Source organism: Vidua macroura, chromosome 7, assembly GCF_024509145.1.
Source record: "Vidua macroura isolate BioBank_ID:100142 chromosome 7, ASM2450914v1, whole genome shotgun sequence".
NCBI classification, from domain to species: Eukaryota; Metazoa; Chordata; class Aves; order Passeriformes; family Viduidae; genus Vidua; species Vidua macroura.
The window spans coordinates 20,419,795-20,432,297 of NC_071577.1; the positions used below are offsets into that span (position 1 = coordinate 20,419,795).

The following is a 12,503-nucleotide window of genomic DNA, read 5'->3' on the forward strand; positions in this document are numbered from 1 at the left end:
GTAATTTGACCTGCTATTTATTTGAGGTGCCCCAAACATGTAGGAAGGGAGACTCTGATTTTTCTTTAGAACAATCATGAAACAATATGGTTGATTCTAGAAACTTTACTTTAGCTGACATAATTGGAGAGGGTGGAAGAGGCAAAGGGTATGGTAAGAATTCACATCTGGGAATGAAAGGAAATCAATGCACGATACAGTCAGACATGATAGAACACTCTATCTTAATCACTGCAGTAAAACACTGAACTTCACTGCATTACCTAGAAACCTTGTTTATACTGCTTCTGCTTTACTTTAGCAAAGGATTAAAAAGACCCAAGCCAAACAAAAAACCCGCACCATAAACACTGAAAGAATGAGTTATGTCACATTTATACTGTAGAAGTGAAAAAGAGCTCTTCAACTGTCAATTTTTTTTTCCAGATTATAAATATCAGTTAAAATTGAGGGAGAAATTTCTTAATTACTATCAAGAGTTGCCTGTAAAGCAATTCTTGGAAATCATGTCTAAAGATCAATTATGATTGAGGGATCTTGCTACTGAAAAGCATGAAGCTTTTAGACAAAGCAAAGTGTTTTGGATAACTAGCTAAACATAAAATGGAGATTTCATTATCCCCTTTTTCTTCTGCCCTCTGAACAATAATCACTAAAAAAGACAAGTAAAGTACTTGATTTACATGGAAGGAAAACATTTAACTATTAAGCCATTTTATGCATTAAAAAGGTACACTAATTCCTACACATAGAGTCTGAAGTAGAAGACAGCATTTAACCGAGCCAAAAATTATTTTTTAAAAATCCAAACCCAAACTATATCACTCCACTGTGTAGCTAACATCCAAATATAAAAATTCTTTCACAAGTTCAGATTATTAGAAATTGCCAAAAAAGTGGCTAGAAAATGCTGCACCACAACATTTAGAGACACACGTGTGCATCAGCACAGATGCTAGGTTGATCAGGCAATTTCTAGCTTTAGGTGCCTATTTTCTGTTCAAAGTGACAGGCTCTGAGGTTACGACAGCTGCACTTCAGCCTGTTAGTTTCTTGACTGCTGCATGCTCTGATTGTTAGTTGCAGCATTTCATTTGAGTTAGGGATGTCAGGCACTCATATTCAAAATATCCAGAACTGTGGAACAAGTGTGCATAAAGACCAAAGTTCTGAATTTGGCAAATCTAATCTGGTCCTACTTTCAGGGAATTTATACAGCTTATTTTCTAGACATTGTTGAGGAGGAAAAAAAAAAAAAAAAGTACTATCTGCCACCTTCAAGTAATTCTTCCACAAAATCATTGACCAATCCCTGGTGTGGAAGCCATCTACAGATGGAAATCTCCTTCTCCCCTATCACTTCTGTCCATTTTGAGCTTCTTTTGCAAAGAGATATTTGCACATTTGCTGAAAACACCTTTGGTAACCTGTGCAATGAAAGCTTTTTATTATCATCCAGTGTAACAGAAGTAACCTCTGAAGTCTTTAATCTTAAACGGGAAACGTGGCTTCACAGATACAGCTAATTGAGGAGGTGAACAGGTTAAGAGCAGGAACGAAATCTACCCTGAAAAGGAAACTGCGTTACTAGACTTTGCTCTCCAGCACCTCTCTTAGCCTGCAAGAAAGCAGATGAAGGTAGTCTTAAGTAGTCATGGTAAATAACAACTCTGACACAGTTTGGCTGGTATTTAAATTGTAGCTAAACAAAGAAAAAAAGGCAGCTAAAGCTTAAAGGATCTAGGTATCTCAAACCTCTCTGGTTACTACAGGAAAACACTGAAGTCAAGCAGTGCGGAAGAAAGCACAAAGTGCTGAAACTTTTTTCAAAGGAGGTGTCACAGTGGGGATTGTGCTGACTCTATGTGGGAATTAATGAATTTGTTTTCTGTCTCTTGCTTTACTTCTTTCCAGAAGATGGTCAAGTCATTTCACCTCTTCTCCTTTTGTTCTGTAAAACTTGTATTATACCCTCTCTAGTGCATTTTAAAGGCACAGCAGAGTAAAAGCTGGAAGGAAGGAAGGAAGCCAGGGAAAGAAAGAAGTCAGATTGACCCACTCAGCAGATATGTAAGATAGGGGAAGGTAAACCTATTTATTCCTATGCAAGACTGCAGTGATCCTGTGGCTGGCTGGAGCACAAGCAGCAGTTCACAAGCACTAACATGCTTGATGCCTCACCAAACCCATCTGAAATTACGATGCTGCTATGATTTATTAACACTTCCAAACACCATACAAAATAGGTAGGCAGAGTAATAATGAAAACCAACATTTAAAAAAAATTTCAAACTGTCACAAAACCAATCTACTGCATCTCAGATGAAAAGAGAGGTGATTTTTTTTCTCTCTGGGCATTAGAGTCTTTATTCAAACCAATTCTGAAGCAAACTCTCCCTGGACAGAGCAAAATGACAGTATGGTGGGTCATCTTTTAAAAAAACTGTAGATGTCTGGCTCAAAAAACAGACTAGCTACCCTTTTCCATGGCTAATGCCAGAAGCATGATACCTTAGCACCCCTTGGTGCTCAGTGTGTTCTGGGTGGCTACCATATATCAAGCAGCACTTCACCTTTTCCCTGTGTCATTTCACCTTTGACCATCAATCCTTTCCTTCTTGTAAAAACTACTGGCTTCTACAGTTTCTGTAAGGAAAGAGCTGAGTAAACAACAAGTTCCTTTTTAGCCCCAAGTTCTGTCTTGAGCCTCTTCTAAGTTGTAATATTTGGCATTTCATCCCTCAAGTGATTTACCAGTGTCTCTTCCATACCTGCTGAATGGTCTGTGGTCTTGACTATAGGTATACATCAAGTAGACTTATTTTATAGCTGTTAAAAAATATTGACACCTGTGTACATCCAAGTTTTCAGTGCTTCTCAAAAAACCCAAACAGATCAGCTATTCAAATTTAGAGTGCATCACTTCACTAAGCAATTCTCATAAAAACCCAGGACAGCAACAGGTTTGTAATATAGCACGTCACAAGTTTCTACATTGTCACAACAGATTTAAGCTGCAATTCAAATCTGTACTGAAAAGAGAATTATTTCATTATATAAATGAATCTACATCAGATTATAGCAGTGGTAGCCATAATAGTAGCACCATGATAAATAGAAATTAATCCAAATATTTCCAAAGTCTCCTTTAGCTGTCAGCCCTAAAGCATTCTATAGATTAAGGTAGTTACCCCATCCTTGGCAGGGAAGAAAACTGAGGTTCTGCCATATAACAGCATTTGTTCAAGAAGGAGCAGTTGTAGATCTCAGACATTTCCCTGTTACTCCCTAACTTTCTTATTTTCTCTAATGGGTCATTATACAAACCCTACAATTTGGAAGTTTGATGGTGCTTTTGCCTTTAGTAGCTTCAAAGGCTTCAAAAGATCTGTCATGTACCAAAGAGGCATTTAATATCTCAGACCTCAGGAGTAGCTGAAGTCTAACTCCTGCTGATGAGAGGACCTTATAGAGGTGTGTGCTAAGTCAGCCACATATTAAAGTACAAGGTCTGCTCTTTGGTTCTTAGCTGTCGAGTAGTAAATAAAAATTAATGTGTAATGGCACAATACCTTCTTTGGGCATGCTTCCAATTCCTGCTACAAAGAGCCTGGAAAACTGCTAAGAGCAGCTCAAGTGAAGAGAGTGAGAGGAATACCCCAGCAGAGTGACCCAGCCATGTTCTTGCCTTTGATCACTCTCACTTCTGTTGTCCTCAAAATGTGATTGCATCAACTTGCCTTTTATCTTCTTCTATTTAATCTGCACTAATGTGTCTGCAGCATAGCTGAAGCAAAATCATAGTCTACATGTGGATTCTAGATCACCTTGAAATACCACACTAACATTGATTTCTAAAAACAGATCTTGATAATGAAGGCAGGCAGCAACAAACAGACACAGGAGACATTTTCCAAGCAACTAACAAATTCCGTAACTCAGATTCAGTGCAGAGATTTACCAGAAGGCTGAAGGCACCCTAGTCTCCATCCCTTATCTCCTACTTGTCCTATATCCAAGCAGTAGTATTATTCATGTTATTAACACTGGATTTAATTTGCTTCCTGGTAAGAAAGAGCAGTATATGGCAGCACAACAGAGGAGCAGGAGGAAGGAACAGCACAGGGGCTAAAAAGAAACACTGAAATATTTTACATGGTTGTAACACAAAAATCGCAACTCTTCTTTCAGAGCACCTGTACTTCAAGGCAGCAACCTTTATTTCCACCATGTGACTCCCATAGGGAAGGGGTGATGAGAACATATAACAGTGCAAATAAATAAGTCCATGTCATTTGTATCAATCTGGAGGAAGGCAAAGCTGCAGTTTGACTCAGACATGCAAAGAAAGTTTTACATTGTTGAGATTTTTCTTGGGGTTGTGAAGCATTGTCAAAAATAACCTACCCAGCCTTGCTCCAGAGCTCAAGAACTCTGCAGACAGCTTTTGTATTCTGGCAAAGGTAAAAATATCCAATAGGCTGAGCTGCACAGGAAGATAAAGATAAGATAGATAAAAACCCCACTGTTTCGTAAATCTTGACCTCGCAGTACAAGTGCATAACAACACATGCAAGTTTGTATCTACACACAGTTACAAAAAATTCTCAGATAAAATATTTCACTACATATACTTCTCTCCCTGCAAGAAGAGCATGTGGCAGACATGAACCGGACCACTTAATTGATGTCCACTTTACTAGTATTAAGAGACATGGCATTTTTCTAAAAGTCAAAATTTGTATTTTCCACATTTATTCCCACTCAGAGTTGCAATCTGAAAATATCAGTCTTTCAAGCAGCACAATCATGAAACATTTTTTGGGTTGGAAGGGAACTTAAAGATCATTGAGTTCCAACCCCACTTACCATGTAGGAACACCTACTACACCAGGTTGCTTAAAGCCCCATCCAACCTAGCCTTGAACACTCCAGGGATGGGGCAGTCACAACTTCCCTGGGCAAACAGTTCCAGTGCCTCACCGCTCTCACAGAATTTATTCCTAATTCCTACCTCTAAACCTACCCTCTTTCAGTTTGAAGCCATTTCCCCTTATCCTTTCAGTACATGCTCTTCTAGAAAGTCCCTCTCCAGCTTTCTTGTAGGCCTCTTTGGGTACTGAAAGGAGCTCTAAGGTGTCCCCAGAGCCTTCTCTTCCCCAGGCTGAACAACCCCAACTCTCCCAGTCTGTCTTCATAGCAGAGGTGCTCTAGTCCTCTGATCATCTTCATGGCCTTCCTCTGGACTTGCCCCAGCAGGTCCATGTCCTTCATATGTTGCGGCCCTCAGAGCTGCCCACAGTACTCCAGGTGGAGTCTCTCAAGAGCAGAACAGAGTGAGAGAATCACCTCCCTTGATCTGTTGCTCACATAGCCCAGGACATGGTTGGATTTTGGGGCTACAAGCACACATTGCCAGCTCATGTTGAGCTTCTTGTCAACTGACACACCCAAGTACTTCTCCCTAAGGCTATTCTTACTCCATTCTTCATCCAGCCCATGTTTGTGCTTGGGATTGCTCCAACTCAGGTGCAGGACTTTACACTTGGCCTTGTTGAATTTCATGAGGTTCACAAAGTCCCATCTCTCAAGCCTGTCAAAGTCTCTGGATGGTATCCCTTCTATCCAGCATGTCAACTGCACCACACAGCTTGGTGTCATCAGCAAACCTGCTGAGGGTGCACTCAAACCCACTGTCACCAATAGTTGTTAAATTGCAATGCCAACCCCTAATGAACACCAGTCATCACTGACTCCACTTGGACATCGAGCTGTTGACTACAATTCATTGAGCACAATCATCCAGCCAATTTCTTATCCATGGAGTGATGCCTCTGCAGTTTAGAGGCAAGCATGTCTTGCAGGACAATGTCAAATGTTTTGCACAAGTCAAGATTAATTACATCAGTCTCATTTCCCTTATCCAAGGACACTGTTACCCCAGTGTAGAAGGCCACCAAATTTGGCAGGCATGACTTGCCCTTAGTGAAGGCATGTTATGTGTCACCAATCACCCCCTTATTTTCCATGTGCCTTTCCAAGCACAGTTTTCACGAGAATCTGCTCCATGATCTTACTGGCAATGAGGAAAGGCTATCTATACAGTAGTCCTCATTGTCTTTTTTTTTTTTTTTTTTTTTTTTTTTTTTTTTTTTTTTTTTTTCCTTTTTAAAAATGAAGGTTATGTATCCCTATTTCCATTACATTTTTAAAAATATGTAGCAAAAGCAGAAAAGGACAAGACTGAAATTTTATTTCCTACACATTTACTGTATCATTACATTCATAATATAGAAATGCAGCCTTAGCATTCAGTAGAGGTACTTAGTGTCAAGGAAAGGATTATAAAGACATGTCTGAGCATGTATCATACCCTTGTTCCTTCTAACAAGTCATAGCATCTTTATGACCCCCTTTCAGAAGGGCATCCTCAATCTTCTTTGGTGATTCCCTACCCTACACTCAAAACATCTACTTCCCCTAAGGACAGCCTGATGCTGAGTTTGGAGAACATAATGAAATCATTACGATCAGTGCAGTACCTACACTTGCATCAGAAATTCACTTCCTTTTAAATGCATACAATGTCAGTTAAAACTCCTCTACCTGAAAGGTGTAGATGAAATATATACTGATGCTCAAGAACAAAGCACCTCATTAGCTCTCCGAGCACAGTGCACTGCAGCTTGTCATTTTCCAATGCATTCCTTGCAAGCCACTGGGTGGGGATATGACAATCCCTGAGGCTGCATTGCAGAGAAATATTATTGACATTCAAGCAGTACCAGAAACAGAATATTGCCCGAAATTATTTGTCATTGGCATTTCCTTTAGTATGAAAGATGGAGGGCAAATAGAACAAACAACAACAAAAACAACAGCAACAACACAAACAAAAAACCCAACTCACTGGTGAAGTGTAGGAATATTGCCTTCAAGTTAATTTAATTTATTAATAAAAGCCATTTATAAGATACCTCTCTGTCTCATCTAGGGCCACAACCCAATAGAGGATATATCCTAGGATGAGTCATGCATCAACATGTTGCAATGGGAATTTCTTGGTGTTAATGGGAAGTTCAAAAAAAACATAAAGAGAAAAGGTAAGTTATTAATCCAGTTTCCAAAACATGTTAATATTATTTTTTCAACTGTAACTGTTCTAAAAATGGTTTCATTTTACCTGCTGTACAAGAGAGATTTCTGAAACAAGACCCACAGACTTTTTCTATAGATGCAAAGTGATAATGACAACTACAGCACCAAAGAGGACAATCCTTCATGCTGCAGTGGTAACAAGAGTTCTTGCAGATGAGCTGAGAGTGGATTCAGGAAACAGACGTTCAGGGACTGAAACTTTTAACTTGACTCCAGAGAGTCCTATGGCTGTGTATTGCAGACTGATTCCTCCTCTAAACCTATCTGCTGCTATGAACTTGAACAGACATCCTCTGCAGGAGTCTTTCTGAATGTACCATTTCACTCTCCAAAAATCAAAACCTACAGAGTTATTTTGCTATTCTGCCTCAGAGTTGGCAGTTAGAGGAATCTACCAGCACTGCAACAAAACGTTAATTCGAGTACTTTTATCACAGGAATTGAAGACTTCCTGAGTAACCTTGAATAAACTACATTCTCCTGTCCCTCAACTGTCATGCAGGATAGTGCATCATCCACTTACAAGGTTGCTGAGAGGCACTAGTGCTCCCAATACCAAGATACTGACAGCCTCACATGGCCAAGCATAACTATCACATGAGCCCCACAGAAAAGCCTAGTCCTATATGCACAACACAGTTCTTAAGTGTTGTAGTAGGTTGACCCCAGCTGGATGCCAGGCACCTACCAATGCCATTCTATCACTCCCCTCTGCAACTGGATAGGGGAGAGAAAATATAATGAAGGGGTTGAGATGAGATCTGGAGAGAGCTCACTCACCAAATGTCATCATGAAAAAAACAGACTCGAATTGGGGAATTTATTACTATCAAAATCAGAGCAGGGTAGTGAGTAGTAAAATGAGCTTTAAAACCACTGTCCCTCATCCCTCTCTCCTTCCTAAGCTCTACCTCCTCCCTTCCACAGCACAGGTAGACAGGAATGTGCGTTATGGTCAGTTCATCATACATTGTTTCTGCCACTGATCAGGGAGAGGAGTCCTTCCCATGCTCCAGTATGGGATCCCTTCCATGGGAGACAGTTCTCTATGAACTTCTCTGATGTGAGTCCATCCCACAGGCAACAGTTCTCCAAAATCTGCTGCAATGTGGGTCCCTATTCCATGGAGTGCAGGCCTTCAAGAACAGCCTGCTCCAGTGTTGGCCCTCCAAAAGGTCACAAATCCTACCAAGAAACCAGCATCAGTGTGGGTTCCTCTCTCCATGGGTGTGCAGGTCCTTGTGAGAAGCCTGCTCCAGCATGGGTTTTCCCACAGGTTCACAGCCCTTTTTTGAGCATCCACCTGGCTCTGGCATGGGCCTCTTCTATGAGCTGCCGGTGGATCTCTGCATCTCTGTGCAGGGGCACAGCTGCTTCACCATAGTGTGCATCACTGGCTGCAGGGGAATCTCATCTCTGGTGCCTGGAGCACCTCCTGCCCCTCCTTTTCCACTGACCCTGGTGTCTGCAGAGCTGTTCTTCTCACATATCCTCACTCAGCTCTTCTCTGGCCCCAATTACATCTGTGCAATAACTTTTTTTCCTTCTTAAAAATGTTATCACGGAGGTGTTACTATCATTCCTGACTGCCGAGGCCATGGCCAGCGGCAGGTCCATCCTGGAGCCAGCTGGCGTTGGCTCTGTCGGACATGGGGGAAGCTTCTAGCAGCTTCTCATAGAAGCCACCCCAGCTATCAAAACCTGGCCACACAAACCAAATACAATTGTAAACTACCATTCTTTAAAATACTGCTATTTATCAATCCAGTCTCATTCTTGTCTATTTATTCTGTCACTTTCTGCTGTGCTCCAGAGGCTTCTGTATATAATCAAGTCATAAACATGTTTTACTTTGGTTTAAATTTTGTTTAATAATAATTTCCTGAGTAGCTTTAAACAAAACTAATTACACACACAGAGACAGGTATACAAAAAGAAACAACTGCTAACTACTTTTTTTTTTTTTAAGGACTCTTCAGTTACTAAATGTAAGTAAAATTTCAAAAGAAACCCAGGCATGACAAGGTACAGAAACTGTGCCTCTCTGGCACAGAGAACACCTACCTTTGACATAGATCTTCTATCCACAGAATAATTTTTCCCTCATTCAATGTATTTGTGAAATCCTCAGGCATCTTAAAGTTCTGGAAGCTGAGGGAAAAGAACAAGCTATAGTGAAAGAAGTGACCCACATATCCATAATGTGTTACGTGGCAAGTCAAGCAGATACAAATAACAACCACATCCTGCTTCCTGAGAGCCTTGCCCACATACTGAGCCCCCAAGCTGGCAAGGAGGGCCTGCAGCCCAGCATGGCAAGAACACAAGGCTGAGGATGACCTGCCTTAGGGCTGGATGTTACTGGCATTACTGATAGGCAAGCTTGTCAGGAGGCAATTCATTCTCCTAAAGCTTGAACTATTCCCAACATAAGAGAAAAAGGATGGTTACAGGACAATTTTTTCAAACAGCCATAAAAGTTCTTCCCTCTCTCTGCTTTTTAGGTCTAGCAGGTCAGTCTCTCTCCTGAGCATTGTAAATCACTTGCTCATTGCTGGTTGAAGTTAATACCATTTCCATAGTTATCTGTGACCTCATGATTTCTCTCCTTGCTCTTTCATGACACTAGGGGCACAGGAAGAGGATTTCCTAACATTGAGCCAGAAAAACAGAAACTGAAGCCAAACAGAAAATCAAACTGTGATCTCCCTTCCCCTCCCATATTTTGCCTTTTCATTCTTTAATTAGTAAGGAAAGCCAAAATAGACCTTTTCCTTCTTTTACTTTGCTTATGTGTTTGTTTCTGACAGAAGAAATTTGTCATTCCTGCAGGAGAACCAACTCCACTCTTCTATAAATAAAATCTACTTGTGTAAATGGAAGCTTGTTGGAGAAGTTTCAGCATGACTAATTTTAAAAATGAAATACTAGGAGAGCCAGAAGCAAAATTAGATTTGGTCTCACAAAAATATTGAGGAGCAAAGACATTTATTTGGTCATATTTTCAAAAACATTTATGAAATGTGAAGCTACTACTTCTTTTGCATGAAGCACATTAGTTGACCAGCATAGGGTTAAACCTATCAGAAATCCAGCAAAGCAGAGTAAAGATAAATTTCCTGAAGTGCACCATAAGACACTGTCAATCAAACATTGTTCTTTCTTAAATAAATGCTCACATACAAAAATGTATCACCTATTGCTGTGCTACGTAAGCAGGTTTCAACAGTGAACAGCCTGGTGATTTACAGATGCCTGGGTTAGAGAAGAAAAAGAGCACAGACGGCTCTTGTCAGCACTATACAAGAGTTTGGCAGAAGACCTGAGAAGACAGAGAAGCTAAGGATGAACTGAACATACTGACAGCCCTTTCATACCTTTTCTGAATAGGATAATTCACAATGCAGTTTACAAGTCCATACAAGTTCTTGAATTTCATCGGGATGTTTAGTATCTTACCATTTAAACTGTGTAGTCCTGATTTTAAAGTTGGACTTCTCATTTCACAGGGAAAAAAAAAGAATTATTAATTTCCAATAGCAACTGTGCACACAAAAAATGTATGTACATATGTCTGTATCTTTCTGCTTTGTATGAAGGACTCGATGTGTGAAATGCAACTACCCCATACTCTGCTAAAAAACAGCGCGAACTAGACAATGGCAATCGTACATTAGGGAAAGTGGGAAAAAATGTATGTCAGAATACACAAAATAGGTATTCACAGTGAAACAAAAAGAAAATTAATGTCCCTCAGTCTGTGGACTGATTATAGGTTGCCATTATTGTTTTTTTTCCCCTGGGAGATTATGTCTCTCAGGAGGTGACATCCACTTAAGGGACAATGAACCACTATTTATATAAATGTCCATCACTGAAACTCTCTAAACAATTGTAAATATTGACCAGCATGCAGCAGATTAATTTTGGCCTCACTGTCACTGGCATATATCATGGATAGCTACTACAGAATAGCAGATCTCTTACATTCATACTTGACACATCACTGTCGAATGTGAAATTTCCATCAACAACAAAAGCAGCATTTAATAGTAACTTTGTTCCCCTAACAGAAACATTTGCCTTCCTAATAATATAAAGACAAAAGACAAGCAAGATGTTTTTCTAACAAAACTAATATATTTTTGTCATTATACTAGGCACTACCTATGTAAATAGTACAATCCCATGGTAACAAAAGGTTCCTCTCCACAATGAATATCTCCAATAGATTCCAAAACACAAAGCTTTATTCTACTATAACCATTTAAACGTGGCCTATATTGCACAGAAGCATTTTCCTCAGTTGCAAGAGCTAGTTCAGTGTGGGGTTTGTTTTTATTAATACAACATATTCAACTGCAAAGCAACTACAATATTTTCAAATTTAACTTAAGAAACTGTCTGATGTCAATTCTTGAAGCAGGGCAAGACAGCACTGAGTTAGGAGCATCCTGCTACTGTCTCTGAGGTAAAGACCACAAACTCTGCACAGCTCATAGCTCTCCTTTTGAAACCATAACTTTACAAGCCTGGAACAAACAAATATGTGTAAGACTCACTGCAAGACAAGCATTGTCATAAGACAGGCAGGACAGCAGTATTTGGAACAGAACGCAGCAGAATAACTAATAGCCAATTTTCAGAAACATCAAGAAGGTACTGTTTCTTTTCCATACAGTTTTGGATGCTCTATACCTGAAAACCAGACCACGAGAGGAACTCAAAAAACAAAAGCAAGCAATGACTCTCTCTTGCTCCCTCTTAGCCACACCCTTTTTGGGTCTAGTAGTTCTAGCATTATACTCTTAATTGGCTTGATATTCAAATTCCCACCTGAGATCTAAAGGAAATGAAAAAAAATTTTTTGTGTGTGTGTGTGCACTAGTGTAAAACAGGAAGATGTAGCAGCAGGAAGCTGGTAATCAAAACTTTTTCCTTCCATAATGCATTTTTGTTTGTTCAAAATAAGACCTTATTTTGAACACATTTCAGAGATGTAAATCCCTGCTTTATTCATTACTTTGCTGCACCCTTTTAAGAGCTCCAGCAGGGGAGGAGGAAAGTTGTGAAGCAGAATAATTAGGGACTTACACTATAATTGTTAGGAGCACTGAGCACAAAGGCAATACTAAGACAAGCTGCCTGAAGCTTTCTTGGCTGCAGGAAGTGGCGTTACCAAGGTAATCACTTTCAAACTGTCCAGCAAGACTGCTGAGGAACTTTGTACTGAGAGGGATGTGTTGGCCAAAGCATACTTCCTGTAAAAGAGAACACAGGCATTCACTGATAATTTGTAGGACTTCCATGTTTTGTCTTACATATGTGTTTCTAGCTTGCTGAAA

The 12,503-nt window shown here is 40.0% G+C and overlaps 1 protein-coding gene across 12 annotated transcripts in view; it reads right to left on the reverse strand.

Annotated features, from left to right (window-relative positions):
• ITGA6 (integrin subunit alpha 6) overlaps positions 1-12,503 on the reverse strand; it is a 138,282-nt gene that overhangs the window by 90,510 nt on the left and 35,269 nt on the right. For 8 of the 12 annotated variants that reach the window (XM_053982517.1, XM_053982515.1, XM_053982524.1 and 5 more), the window contains one exon: positions 9,223-9,309. The exons of 3 other annotated variants lie outside the window; for them this stretch is intronic. In XM_053982517.1, the coding sequence (XP_053838492.1) occupies positions 9,223-9,309 (87 nt within the window). Of the gene's footprint in view, positions 1-9,222; positions 9,310-12,503 lie in introns of those variants that run through there. One more of the 12 variants, XM_053982526.1, reaches the window with a different exon arrangement.